This window comes from Zootoca vivipara, chromosome 7, assembly GCF_963506605.1.
Source record: "Zootoca vivipara chromosome 7, rZooViv1.1, whole genome shotgun sequence".
NCBI lineage: Eukaryota > Metazoa > Chordata > Lepidosauria > Squamata > Lacertidae > Zootoca > Zootoca vivipara.
Genome location: NC_083282.1, coordinates 4,435,197 through 4,450,446, shown reverse-complemented (window position 1 = coordinate 4,450,446; position 15,250 = coordinate 4,435,197). Strand labels below are relative to the sequence as shown.

Sequence of the window (15,250 nt, the reverse complement as noted above, 5' to 3'; positions counted from 1 at the left end):
CCAAAGCAAACAAGATGAATTTTAACAAGGAGAAATGTAAGGTACTACACTTGGGCAAAAAAAATGAAAGGCACAAATACAGGATGGGTGACACCTGGCTTGAGAGCAGTACATGTGAAAAGGACCTAGGAGTCTTGGTAGACCACAGACTTGACATGTGTCAGCAGTGTGATGCAGCAGCTTAAAAAGCCAATGCAATTCTGGACTGCATCAATAGGAGTATAGCATCTAGATCTAGGGAAGTTATAGTACCACTGTATTCTGCTCTGGTCAGACCTCACCTGGAGTACTGTGTCCAGTTCTGGGCACCACAGTTCAAGAAGGATACTGACAAGCTGGAACGTGTCCAGAAGAGGGCAACCAAAATGGTCAAAGGCCTGGAAACGATGCCTTATGAGGAACGTCTTAGGGAGCTGGGTATGTTTAGCATGGAGAAGAGAAGGTTAAGGGGTGATATGATAGCCATGTTCAAATATATGAAAGGATGTCATATGGAGGAGGGAGAAAGATTGTTTTCTGCTGCTCCAGAGAAGCGGACACGGAGCAATGGATTCAAACTTCAAGAAAGAAGATTCCACCTAAGCATTAGGAAGAACTTCCTGACAGTAAGAGCTGTTCGACAGTGGAATTTGCTACCAAGGAGTGTGGTGGAGTCTCCTTCTATGGAGGTCTTTAAGCAGAGGCTTGACAGCCATATGTCAAGAATGCTTTGATGGTGTTTCCTGCTTGGCAGGGGGTTGGACTGGATGGCCCTTGTGGTCTCTTCCAACTCTATGATTCTATGAGATCTGAAAATGCTGAGCTTTCTTTCTTTTGCTTAGCCCATTTTAACTGAGCCAGCAATTGCAGTCTCATATATCAAAGTGTTCCTGCTCTCCGATCATTCATGTGAGTGTAGGGGGTGGGGGATCTGTATTGTTAAGCATTGATACGCTGAACATCTTCTCATAATTCCACAAAGCTTTCTGCTTTCATATTCCATTTTCCTAGATACTCACAACAACTCCATTTTTTGTCTCGGATAGCCTTGCTTTTAGGGATTGCAGAGAGGAGGTGGGTGCGCGTTCAGATGCACACCTGAATGCATCTCCGAATGAAGATGCCACCAGTTGCTTTTGGGGCTGCTGCTGCCCCCTGTCACTTCTTACTTTCATCATTCTTATATGCCTAGATAGCCTGTGGAAGAGTTTGCATACCCAGAGAAATTAGATTAGATTGAACCTAAATTGTTTCTATGGAAGTGGATTCTGTGAAATGGTCTGCATCAGTGGAGAATAACTTATTTGTGGGGCTGCTTTGAAGGACATTGTGTGTGTGTGTGTGTGTGAGAGAGAGAGAGAGAGAGAGAGAGAGAGAGAGAAAGCTAAAATCCCAAGCCCCTCAAGAATAGTCTTATCTCAAGGGTCCCTTTGTAGGGATTAGCTCACTTTCCTTCCACTTTAATATCTCAAATTAATAATAGTTTTGTTCATTTATGTACTTGTACTTCTGTCTATCAGCTCCATCTGGTACGCAGGCTGAGACCCTACCTGCCCGCAGACTGTCTCACCAGAGTGGTGCATGCTCTAGTTACCTCCCGCTTGGACTACTGCAATGCGCTCTACGTGGGGCTACCTTTGAAGGTGACCCAGAAACTGCAATTAATCCAGAATGCGGCAGCTAGACTGGTGACTGGGAGCGGCCGCCGAGACCACATAACACCGGTCCTAAGAGACCTACATTGGCTCCCAGTACCTTTCTGAGCACAATTCAAAGTGTTGGTGCTGACCTTTAAAGTCCTAAACCGCCTCGGCCCATACCTGAAGGAGCATCTCCACCCCCATTGTTCAGCCCGGACACTGAGATCCAGCACCGAGGGCCTTCTGGCGGTTCCCTCACTGCGAGAAGCAAAGCTACAGGGAACCAGGCAGAGGGCCTTCTCGGTAGTGGCACCCTCCCTGTGGAACGCCCTCCCATCGGAGGTCAGGGAGATGAACAACTACCTGACATTTAGAAAACACCTAAAGGCAGCCCTGTTTAGGGAAGTTTTTAATCTGTGATTTTAATGTATTTTTGTATTTGTTGGAAGCCACCCAGAATGGTGGGGAAAACCCAGCCAGATGGGCAGGGTATGTATAAATAAATAAATAAATAATAATACTGTGGTTTATGGTTTATGGGCTGACGCCTTTCAGTCAGTCAGTCAATCAATCAATCAATCAATCAATCCACTACAATTTATATCCCATTTTTCTATTGTGAGTGTTTTCGTCCCACCAAAAGACCTGGTTTCATATTACCTTGGAGGGAGCGAGACACCAAGAGATAGGGGTCAGGAGAATGTAAAGCTCTGGAAGGAGCACAAATGGAAAGGAGAGAGATAAACAGGAATAATGAAGTGCAAGCATATAAAAGTATGCAGTAAAATTTTAAATTGAATGTGATAAGGGAATGTTAGCCAGTTCAAAGAGAGCAGATGAGAAGGAACATCTATATTAACAAGAAAGATGAGCTGTGGAGTGAAAGATAGACACCCATTTTAGAATAAAGAAAGACCAACCAGTAAGGCCTAACAAAATTAATGCCTAGATAAAAATAAGAGAAGAAACGATTTTTAACAGATTTTTTTTAATAAAAAATAAATAGATCCTAACTGTAAAACAAATAAGCAGAAGTGAAAAAGTTGCATCATCATTTTTATTTTACATTCCTTCTCAGGGCAGCAAAAATAGAATGCAAGCTGATAAGATTCCATCAGTGGCTGCACAACATGTGGGAACTCATAATGGAGAAGCTGTTGTAGAAAGCGTTAAAGTATATGAAGCTCTTGGTCCATTGCTAAAATGCTTTACAAATGCAAAGTATTATTATTTTCTTAGAAGTCTTGCAGAGGAATGTGACGATGGAGATCTAATAGAAGGAGATGGTTGTTCTCGAACCTGCAAAAAAGAAAAGGGATTCCACTGTGTTGGTGAGTTTAGAACAGCCAATCTGTTCTTTGGGTGTGTGTTGTTTTTTTTTAATGACTCTTCATTTTGTTCAATTTCTTTTTGTGGGGCAGGGGGAGGGAGAGGACTAAAAATTTAAACACAGAATCACATTGTCGTATCCTTGCCTTCTTTGTCTGCACTCTTCCGAATCCAGTATTTGAGGTTTGACAGAACCTGTAAATTTAATGCTGCAGGTGAAGAAGCTTGGGAACTGTGGGGCTTCATTTGTCCCAGGGATTACCTCAAGGCCCCGGTAGCTATTTATACCTCTGAATCGGTATGACTGAGGCTGGATCTCTTTCAATAGGACTGCAGAACTGGAGGAGAAATTGAGATTTGCCAATCTTTTTTAAAAATAGTATTTTAAGGGTGCAAGAATGTCTAAGGAATCCATGCTTAGAGAGCAGCATGGGGCACAGTGTCCTAGAGAGTGGCAGCCAATTTGCTGTGCAAATGTTAGTTTATTGTTTTACAGACTCTTGCAGATGCTAGAGGACATGACATTTTTTTGTGCTGGGAAACCTGGGAAAGACGTTGATTCCTAAACAGATGGTGGAAATAGCCGGGGATTTGGCATCGGAGATATCTGAGGATGCTCCAGTAACTGGTGACATAATACTTAGTGACAGTCACCAGCATAATTGCACATGGTGACTGTGTTTGACCGTGTAAAAACAAGTAAGAGAGGGTGGACGGACTCAGTTGAGGGGGTCAAAGCATTACTCAAACATAATGGCAGGCCAGAAGTATGAGTTCAGTCATACCTCGGTTTAAGTATGCTTCGGTTTGAGTACTTTCAGTTTAAGTACTCTGCAGACCCATCTGGAACGGATCAATTCACTTTCCATTACTTTCAATGGGAAAGTTCGCTTCAGTTTATGAACAGACTTCCGGAACCAATTACACCCATACTTCGGGTTAAGTACGCTTCAGGTTGAGTACTCTGCGGACCCGTCTGGAACGGATTAATCCACTTTCCATTACTTTCAATGGGAAAGCTTGCTTCAGGTTAAGTACGCTTCAGGTTAAGTACAGACTTCCGGAACCAATTGTGTACTTAAACCGAGGTACCACTGTAATTAATTAAATTTCTATATCTCCCATCATATGGAGATCACAGGGCAGCTTGCACTATAAAAATGCAAAAAAAACCCCATACCAATACATAACAATATTGTGCCAGTATTATTATGGAAGGCTCTTTGTAAGACTCCATGAAGACAGTACCCTGGGTGTGGGTGTCAGTGCATTTATGAATTGAGTACCATGCATAAATGAACACAAAGAGAAAAGTAAAAGAATCTCAAGAAAATTCATTTGTTTAAAGAATAGCAGAAAGCTACATGTAATGAACGGAAGATATTGGAGGTGGGAAATACAAATGTAATGATGGTCTGTAAATAGATATTACTATGAATTTAACAAGAAAAGTTTGAAACTTAACAGAGGCATTTAAGAAAAAAAAGCATAGGAACATATGTTAGGAATTAGAATTAAGGGGGGATAGATGAAATGTGGCACTAAAATGATTAACAGTTTATTCACTTCTTTTTTTGAGAATTTATAAATGTCCAGTGATCCATATCTGACTACTATAAACAAATACTTGCAGGACCTTTCCATTCTAGCTTCATCTGAAAACGACAGGATGTTTCTGAACCGATTCATAATTGGTAAGGAAATGTGGTCCGTAATTGACAGACTGAACAAGTGGAATGCTCTAGAGATGGACAGATTCACAGCGGACTTTTCTAAAGTCCATTGTGACCCACATCTAAAATTATTGTTTAACAACGTTCTTGATGTGGGAGGCATACCAGGCTCTTGGAGACAAGCTAGACAAGGATCCAACAGATCTTGGCTGGAATCAGCTGATTTCCCAGGTAAACCAAGATGTAAAGGGACTTAAAGGACAAATCATGGGAAAATACAGAAATGTTCCTCTGCTTTGATGCTTGAAAGGCATTTGATAGTCTTGAATGGCCTTTCTTTTTCCTTTTTTTTTTTGCTGAAAGTACTTAGTAAACTGCAGTTCAGGCAATGGTTTCTGACTTTGATCAGTTATACTCCAGATTAAGAGCAAGCACCAGAGTTAATGCAATGGACTTGCCCTTGCTTGGACTGGCAAGGGGGATGAAGCAGAGATTAACTATGCCAAAGCCCACATGATACGTTTTAATGCAACATGAGACCAAAGAGCATTACAAAAACTAACCTGTGATTGCCATATGCATGCTTTAAGTGCTTAGGTAACCTACTCCATAGCTGCCAAGTCTCCCGTATTCCCCGGGAAACCCCCGTTTTTCCAGCTGTCCCCAGCCGAAAAAACAGATTTTTTTTGTTTTTCCCCAGTTTATTCTGGCACGGCGGCCATTTTGGAACTGGGCGGAGCATGCTCAGAAGTGACTTTTGATGCTGCACTGCCCAGTTCCAAAATGGCTGCAGCGCGACTTCTGGTGCGGTGGCCATTTTGGAACTGGGCACAGCAGCATCAAAAGTCACTTCTCAGCATGCTCCGCCCAGTTCCAAAATGGCAGCAGCGCTACTTCCGGCATGCTACTTCCGGTCCGATCCCTTATTTTTCAGAGAGGAACTTGGCAGGTATGACCTACTCTCAAGAGAAATTTTGCTAGTTCAGGAAGCATAATTATATAAACCCCTTGCTAAATTAAAGAGGGATACAGTGGTACCTCTACTTACGAATAACTCTACTTACGAATGTTTCTACTTACGAACGGAGCTCCGTCTGCCATCTTGGATGCGGTTTAGGCTTCCCCGATAATAAATCCAAATTGCAAGAATTATTAGTTGATAATTATAATAAACCATTGGCGAAGTTATATAAATTTCTATTAGAATGGGAACTCAAAGATGAACAGACAAAGTGTACAGTGATAAAGTGGGCCCAAGACATCGGCAGGCCAGTATTAATGGTTCAATGCGGAAAGTTATGGAAAACAAATATGAGGTTCATAGCATGTACGGGAATAAGAGAAAATATTTTTAAAATGGTATATAGATGGCATCTGATGCCAGAACAAATGGCAAAAATTTATAAGACCAACTCGGATAAGTGTTGGAGATGTCAAGACAAAATTGGGAATTTTTACCATTGTTGATAGAAATGTGGCTGAATTTTGGAACAAAATTTATGGAAAAAAAATGAAAAAAATGTTGAAGATCACTTTTGAGAAAAAACCAGAAGCTTTGTTGCTAAGTATGACCCCAGAAAATATCCCGAAGTATAGAGAGAATATTTTTTATATGCATGTGTGGCAGCAAGGAACACTGTTAGCACAGAAGTGGAAAGGGCAACAGCTCCCGACAATCCAGGAATGGCAAGTTAAATTGGTAGAATTTATGAATTTGGCAGAATTAACGGCGGCAATCAGAAATATACCGAAGCAAAAAGTAAAGGCTGAGTGGAGATTTGTGAAAGAATTTTTTGAAAAAGAGAATATTAAAACAGACTTAGTGATATGTTTAGATTAAGTTATACAAGAGGTGATATAAATGTACAGTATATAGAGATTTGTGTGAGATAATAATGTTAAAAGAGGAATAGCAAGTTAAAGAGGCTAAAAAAATGGAAGCGATATATAAATGATTGGAAGTGAATTTTTTAAATGAATTTCTTTTATGTATGTTTTTTCCCTTTTCTATTTTATTCTTTTTCTGTTTTTTCTTCTCTTTTTTCTGATTCTTTTTCTGTCTTTTCTTCTCTTTTTTCTGATTCTTTTTTTTTTTGTCGCTTTTTTGGTTCATTTCCCCCATGATATGTAAGTTGTGCAATTTTATTGGCTTTTTTAAATAAAAAAAATGAATAAAAATTATTTTAAACACGAGAAATATCGTGAAAAGACTGACAGTTCTCCTAAAGGAGAGATGTAGAAAGTGGATTTCCTCAAGAATCAGTATCCATTTTAAACTGGTTGACAGGTGTTCTCCCTGATCCCAATTTTTTTTGTTAAGATCTGCTGGGAGCATTTTCCTACTGTACAATCCTTAGCAGAGGCCCTTTCAGAGAGCCCTCTTGGTGGTGGCACCCCAATTTGGAATTCTTTTCCCAATTATGATGTGGTTGGCTTTTATTATTCTTTATTTCAGCAGCCAGCTGAAGACCAGGCTGTTTGTCCAGGCTTTTTGTGGAATTTAATGCCAGTATTGGTGTTTTGGTCGACTGGTTTACGTACCTGCCTTGTTTTTAGTACTTTCATGTCTTCCCAGGCTCTTCCCCTTTGTGAAGAATTTAGACCCCTTCAGGGACAGGACTCTGGCCTGGATCTTTGCACTCCATTATCTCTCTATCATTTCCTGCTGAGCACAGTGTGGGCATTGTTGGGCAGTTTTTATTTCATTCATTCATTCATTCATTCATTCATTCATTCATTCATTTGTATACCGCCCTAATAGATCTCAGGGTGATTCATTACATAAAAATACTGTTTTGGCATGCTAGTCTATTGGGAACAATGATATTGGTTTCTCACTGTGGCCTGAATTAGGGCCTGCAGTCTCTGGGGTTTCTACCTCAGTTGTTGGGAGCCTGGAATTCCAGTAGCCCCCAGTTTTTTGTTTTGTTTTGGTTCAGTTTCAGGGCCCAGAGCTCATGCTTCTGCAGGTGGTGCTGCTGTCTGTGGGTGGTCCCCACCTCCCTGTCAAAATCTAAGTCATTGCAGGTACTTCAGGTTCTGACAAAGATTGTAGCTCAGAAGCCAATTGATTAAGGTGTTGCAAACCTTTTCCCTTAAAGCAGGCATTGCATTTTATATATCAGGCCAAGGGAGCCAGCATTTGTCCACAGACAACATTCTGGGTCATCTGACCAGCACCCCCATAGTCACCTTTGACTGGACTTAACCATCCAGGGGCCCTTTACCTTTATATGTCAGGAAATATTGGAGGAAGGGGGGTGCCATTTCTTCCTTCCTTCCTTCCTTCCTTCCTTCCTTCCTTCCTTCCTTCCTTCCTTCCTTCCTTCTTTTTAAAAAGAAGCAATTTTCAAAATATTGGAACCATTGGAACATTTGCTGAGCATTTGGCATGGGTCTATAAAACATTTTGGGTAAAAGCCACATTCCATTAAAATCAGTGGCAACCTTCCCATTGACCAGTGTATGAAGTAGTAGAGAGCTTGTTGGAATTGGACCAGGGTCTCCTTGGCTTCAGATGCTGTACAGATGCCATGAACTCTGTTGGTGGCCTTGAGAAGGTAATTTCTCTCAGCCTCTGTTCAGGTCCTACCTCGTACGGTTGCAATGGGCAGACTTTGAAATCACTTTAGGCACTGGAAAGTCAGGGATTCAGGACTGCTTAGCACATACCGTGTTTCCCCTTTTTTAATACGTAGTCAGAAAGTAAGCCATGGCAGGGTTTTTAACCATTTGAGAGCTATTAGACATACCCCGAAAATAAGCCATACTTCCGCACCAGCTAGCAGGACCCAGCATGCCGGCCGCGACAGGAGGAGGAAGCCTGCCGGGTCAGGTCAGTGCCCGGAAGCGGCGGTGGCTGCTGCAGTGCCGATAAAGCGTGCAGACGTTGCCACACGGAGCACCAGCCAGCAGGACCCAGCTCCTGCAATGCCGGCCGCGGCAGCAGGAGGAAGCCTGCGGGGTCGGGTCGGTGCCCGGAAGCAGTGGCGGCTGCAGCGCTGACAAAGCGTGAAGCAGCGCCGCACGGAGCACCCAGGGCACGAGCGGCAGGAGGAAAGAGAGAGAGGCTCGTTGCTTGTGCACTTTAAGAGAAGCAGCCAGAACTGATCTCCACATTCCGAGCCTCCCTTTTGCGCATGCAGGCATGTTAAAGCCCCGATCAGTTCACTCCCCACTTCTTCCTCGCCATCCCTCCCTTTCACACGTTGCCTTGACCCCGCAGCCCCACTCCCTGGCCATCTTCCCCTAAGTGCAGCGCTGCTTCGTGCTTTGTCAGCGCTGCAGCCGCACTCTCTCTCTGTGTGTGCGCGTCTCTTTCTTTCTCTCCCTGTGCGTCCGTCTCTCTTTCTGTGTGTGTATGTGTGTGCGCGCGCGTCTCTTTCTCTCTCTCCCCCGTGCGTCTCTCTCTCTCTCGGTGTGTGTGTGTGTGTGTGCGCGCGCACATCTGTGTGTGTTTGCGCGCGCGTCTCTTCCCCCCCCCCCGACAGAAAAAAGGTTCCGCTTCGGCTCGTCATTCAGCCGCCCCGCCTCCTCACTGAGGGCCGAAGCCGCTGCCCTCCCCCTCCTCCCCTTTCATCCCTCCCTTCCCCCAGTTGGTCCGTCAGTCAGGGTTGCGCGCGCGCGCCAGGGGCATGGGCCCAAGCCTCGTCCCCCTCGCGCTTCCCTCACAAGCGTCTCGGAGTGGGACGGGTCACGGCCTCCCTCCTCATTCCCCAGCCGGCGTGAGAGAGCCCGGGGAGCAGCCTCTATACCTCCACGCGCACACACACCCGGCCGCCTCCGAAGCCATGGAAGCAGGAGGAAAAGCACCAGAAGCTGCTGAGGGAGATGAGCAGCTTCCCGCCCAACCGCAAGTGCTTCGACTGTGACCAACGCGGTCCTACCTACACCGACATGACGGTGGGCAGCTTCGTGTGTACCTCCTGCTCCGGCATCCTACAAAGTTTAAATCCACCTCACAAAGTCCCCCCCCCCCGTGTGCACATCTGTCTCCGAGGCAGGTGACCATCCAGCCTCTGCTTAAAAGCCTCAAAGGAAGGAGAGCCCTTGACTCAGGATGGGTAGGAGGGGAAAGGGAAAAAATAGAAGAGGCAGAAAATGGAAAAGACCATAACAGAGTGGGAGAGCACCCTGTGCTCTGTATGCAGAAGGATCCCAGGTTTAACCCCCAGGTACCCCCAAGTTTGAAATCCTGGAGAGCTGCTGCCAGCCTGGTTGACAGTAAAACCTGGAGAGCTCAGTTGGCTAGAGTGTGGTGTTTAAATGTGCGCGGAAGAGAGCGCCGAGTGTCCTGAGCCAGTGGGACCCAGTTGTACCAGCACTTAAAAAAAAAAAGACACCCCCTGAAAATAAGCCACCGTGTGTTTTTTTGAGGGAAAAAAGTTATAAGACGGTGTCTTAAAAAAGGGGAAACACGGTATATAATAGCGTCTGAGAAACAGCAGGCTGACTTTCTTTTCTCCAGACAGCATGTTTACAGAATATCCACTTCTAGTTTTGGTTTTCTGTTTTTATATGAAAACAATTTTTGTGTTATAGAAAAATGTACAGAACTACCATACTTGAAAGTCTGATACCCCAACAAAGCTTCCTTCTTTTTAAAAATGCCCACCCTATTCCTAAGCCTAGTCTGCAACTGCCCATAAGTATGTAGAAATGCATTATAAAGGAATAACAAAGTTATGGAAGGAGAGGAAAGAACGAAAAAATGTGCTAGGGACAGCAATCACAAATTGCATAGCCTGAGGCGGAGGTCTAGTCATATGGGCTACCTGAGTTTTGGTCTCAAACCTCTCTTCCTGTATGGGAGGTAACAAGGGTGCAAAATCGGTCCCTGTAATTGACAAGCAGTATCAAGCTTCCGGATTGGCCAGGCTTGGTATAAACACTCAGAACCTTTTCCTTGTCTTGTTGCATATCAGAAAACCAGTATCTTCTGCCCTAGACTCAGTGGTTTAACCCACAGGGACCCAGGTGGCGCTGTGGGTTAAACCACTGAGCCTAGGGCTTGCTGATCAGAAGGTCAGCGGTTCGAATCCCTGTGACGGAGTGAGCTCGGTGCCTGCTCCTGCCAACCTAGCAGTTCGATAGCACATCAAAATGCAAGTAGATAAATAGGAACCGCTACAGCGGGAAGGTAAACGGCATTTCCGTGCGCTGCTCAGGTTCGCCAGAAGTGGCTTTGTCATGCTGGCCACATGACCTGGAAGCTATACGCCGGCTCCCTCGGCCAATAATGCGAGATGAGCGCGCAACCGCAGAGTCGGTCATGACTGGACCTAATGGTCGTGGTCCCTTATCAAGCTTCTGGATTGGCCAGGCTTGGTATAAACACTCAGAACCTTGCCCTTGTCTTGTTCCATATCAGAAAACCAGTATCTTCTGCCTCATTGACTAGAGGCCTTCATCAGTGTACGGATCTAGCTGGCCATGGTGCTTAGAGTTGTGGATGACAGTTGTGGATGACAACTCCCATCAGCTTGTCCAACTGTCAGGGATGATGGAAGCTGAAGTCAACATCAGCCCGAGTGCCTCAAATTGGCCACCCAGGCCTTAGTAATAGAGGAACACTGGAGGGGGTGTGACACGAGCATTCATAGAATCATTCAGAGTAAAGAAAGTAATACTAAAAATGGCAGCAGGGCGGGGGGAGGTAAATGGAAAAGGGATCAATCAAATATCCAGCATATACTAAGCCTAATGTAACATCTCTTAATTATCATGCTCTGAATTATCTTTTAAAGCGTGAATTGGTTTTATAAACCAGGAGATACTAATTTCTGTTATAGGGAGAAGTGAAAGAAAGCAAATGCATATATGTTAGTGAATTGTTCTTACGTTGAATCCAAAAGTATTGTGAGTGTTTTTATAACACAAAATAAATTTACCAATGCACCATCTTAGCTGTTCTGTTAAATTTGCAGGAGAGCCAAGCCTGTGCTATATATCTGATGGCGATGGCATTTGTGAGCCGTTTGAGAAAAGCAGCAGCATTGTGGATTGTGGTCTGTACACCCCCAAAGAGTACGTGGATCAGTGGGCATCAGAGGCTTATGCCTCCCACCAGGACCAGAAGGCATGCCCAGTTTCCCTGGTGACTGGAGAACCTCTTGTGAGGGTGAGGGGAATTTTTCATTTCATATTCAAGCCCTTATGTTATTCCTGGAAGAAGAACATGTCCCAAACCTCTGTGATCTTCCCAAGCCTGCCAGGTATTGATTCTACTCTGAACTGGGATGAACTGAACTTTACTGGCAACATCAGTGGATAAGTTCCAACCCCTCGTGCACTGAGGTCTATGGGGAGGCCTACCTTCAGCCATTCCTGAACCTCTACCTCTGTGTCTGTTTCCTGGCAATCATGAAGATCTTCCTCTTTTCTCTCTTGGAAGTGAGGGCAAGGCTTATAGAGCCAGTGGCAGAGCACACCATTTGCAGGCATCCCAAGTCAAAGGATCTCAGAACGGTCAAAATGCTGGCAATGAACTTTGCCCTGGGCAACCTGTGTCTTGCCATTATTGCTTCAGAGACCAGGTGGAGACTTGCATGCTTGAAAAACAACAACATTCCTGCTACCCAGAAAACTATGTTAGGCAGCCAGGTTCCACTCTTATTTTCTTCCTGATAGGCTTATGTCCTCTGTGAAGGTTTTCGTATGGTGGAACATTCAATCATGTGAGCCCCCCCCCTTTAGCAATCCAAAGTGGTATAGCCCAGGTGTGGGTTTACCACCTCAGTGAGGGCTGAGCCACAGAAAGCTATCACCAGGCTGATAGCACTGGGCTAAAGGAACTGAAGTTTGATTAAATAAAATATGGCTTCGTATGCTCAAGTGGCTTCCCAGGAAGGTCTCTGGACCCCAGTTAGTTGCAGTCATGGCTATCAGAAAATGAAAACATTCAAAGGGAATTCTTGGAAGCTGGACTAAGCAGGATTTCTCCTAATTGTCTCTTAATTGTCCCTTAAAAATGTTATTCTGTATGTTGTAACTTTCACTGCTGAAGATTCCACCACATGATGGCTTAGCTCACAGGTTCTGTGTTGGTGGTCCACGATGCATTGTTCCAAGGGACCATGTGGTGACAGTTACTACCTAAAATGGTGGTAAGATAACTGAAACTACTGGAGAATTTTATGCCCTCACCCCTTTTCACTGCTGACACACTCGGTGGTACAATTAAGGTACTGCTTTGTGCTGAGCTTCACTTGTGTGTTTCTGATTTCCTTGCCTATAATGTGGCTGAAATTTCTTTTCCTTTCCCAACCCCCCCTCTCCCGGCTCTGAAAACCCCTTCTTTCCAGGTGTGCAAGCCTCATCCCCAGGACACACTGGAGCATCACCCCCATGTGGCTTGGTTCCCTTGTACCAATCATGGTGACCTTCAGGATGCAGACAGGGAGAAAATGCTATTGGATGATAGAGTTTGGCTAAAAGTAAGTGCTTTGGGCACTCAAGAGTTTCAAGGGTACATTGAGAGGATGCGGTAGATAATATGTACAGTTTTCCAAAAGTAGGGATTTGCCTGAACCCTCACAAGGTTTTATTCTAGCGATCTGCACATTTTGCCAGTCTCACAGAAACTCAAAAATCCTACAGATGTTTAGTCTGAGCAGGACCTTCCAGATTTACTTTAGATTTTCCTTTCAGCAGCAGTTCCCAGAAGTGAATCTTGGTGTTTAGACTTAGCGCCTTTAGATCCCAATTTTCACACAACTGGTATCAGGCCCTGTGGTGTTTGAAGCAAGAACCTCTCTCATGTGGCTGTGGCTTGCCATGTGGCTGAGGAAGCTTGAAATTTCCAGATAGGCCTAGGGGATTTTCCTAGTTCTGACTGATGGCCCATGCAGTAAACAAAGTTACCTCTAGGCACTCTTTCCCACAGTTATGTTGTCTGTGGCATGATGAACAGAACAGGGACAGTGGCTGGAACACAAGTGGGGAAAGACCCAGGATGAGTCTGTCAAATGCATAGTCGAGTCTGCTTTGGGGCTTAGTCTTGTATTGACAATGGCAGTAAAGAAAACTTACTTCACCACTGCAGTTGTGTCTGCACCAATACCATGCTGTGGGAGCTCCAGGGATAAAACCACTCAAATCTGCTCCAACTTGGATGTAACTGTGGATAAAGTACAGGGTGTACTAGACTTGTTCTTTTTTCTCATATGAGTTTCAGTTGTTGCAGCGTGGTGTTGACATCCTGAAGGCTTTGACACACACCTATCTTTGCTAAATAGCATCTAGCATCTTCTCAGTAGCCTACTGACTGGTACCGTCTCTGCATGAACACAATCATGTCACAGTTATCCATGCTCTAGTAACATTCAGGTTATGAAATCCATTCAGAAACTTCAGCTGATTTAGAACATGGTAACCAGGTCATTCACTGGGCTTCACTATGGTGAACATACTGTACCAGTCACAAAAGATCTTCTCGCTTCTAGTTCATGGTCAGGCACGATTTTTTTGACCTATAAGAGTCTGAGATCAGGATCTTGGGAGGGCCAGCTTTTCCTGTAAAAACTTGCCCACCTGCTAAGAAAACCAGTGAAGGATCTTTTCAGTGATGATTCCCCTACTGTAGAATGCCCTGCCTAGACATGTTCTTCTGGTGCCTTCATGACTGACTTCACCAGGCACTGCTGTTTTCACTTGGTTTCAGCTTTTATGGTTTTCTTTATTTCTTGGGAAGCCACCTTGGGGCCCTTTTTACATTTAGGCAGAAGGCACTGTGTGGGAAGGCAGTCTCCCCTCTCCCCTGGGCCACATGCAAGTGAGGCCAGCTCTCTAAAAATTTTTTTGGAGATGGCAAGGTGCTGTTACCAGACACCCCAGTCTCTGCTGAGCAACAGGAAGATTCCAAGGGTCTTGGCACCTAAGCAGCGTTTGTGTTCCTTTGGAATGAGGCGTGGCAGAGACTGTAGTGTCTTTAAGAAATGTGGTTTATTTGCACGTATTTACACCTGAGTTTTATGGACTTCACAGTGCAGTACCCAAATATATGACCACTGGAAGAACATTTGGTACAGTTAGGTAAGCTGTCTTTCTAGTCAGCTGTCATATTTAATGGCCATTAATAAATCCACCCTTCTCTAAATGTGTCCAAACCATTAAAACAGTGATATCTGTTTATTTAATACATTTGTGGACTGCTTTTCATGACAAGTCTTCCTAAAGCAATTTGCAACCACAGCATACAATAAAATATACTTTTAAAAAACCCTTACAAAGCAGCAAAACTATATCATAATGGTACTAAAAGCAAAAAAGCCAGCATTATGATTATGCCACCAAAATATTAAAAAATATTCAAATGAGGCCCAAGTAGTCAAAGTTGCTGACCGGCAACACATCTTGCATCTTTGCTTGTTTCTCTTTCCTTGTGTCATGACCTGCCCACCCACACCCCAAACTCTCCTGCTTGTCTCAGCAGTGAAGGTGATGGAGCAGCTTCCCGGCATTCGCTCCTTGGGGGCAGTAACAAAGGAGAATGCTCTCTTTCTGCAGCACTTTTGGGAGATTTGTGTTCCACTCTTCACCAGAGATTAAAGCACGTTCTAGTTTTATTACATTTCATGGTTGTTTCCCTTCATCCATGGATGTTTATATTAAAAACTCTCACTTTTGGCA

General features: G+C 44.3%; 1 protein-coding gene across 1 annotated transcript in view; it reads left to right on the top strand.

Moving 5' to 3' along the window:
- Window positions 1–15,250, top strand: part of PAPPA2 (pappalysin 2) — a 128,690-nt gene that overhangs the window by 57,705 nt on the left and 55,735 nt on the right. Inside the window, exons 9-11 of the mRNA XM_035123579.2 lie at window positions 2,859–2,950; window positions 11,548–11,741; window positions 12,925–13,056. Of these exons, the coding sequence (XP_034979470.2) occupies window positions 2,859–2,950; window positions 11,548–11,741; window positions 12,925–13,056 (418 nt within the window). The remainder of the gene's footprint in view (window positions 1–2,858; window positions 2,951–11,547; window positions 11,742–12,924; window positions 13,057–15,250) is intronic.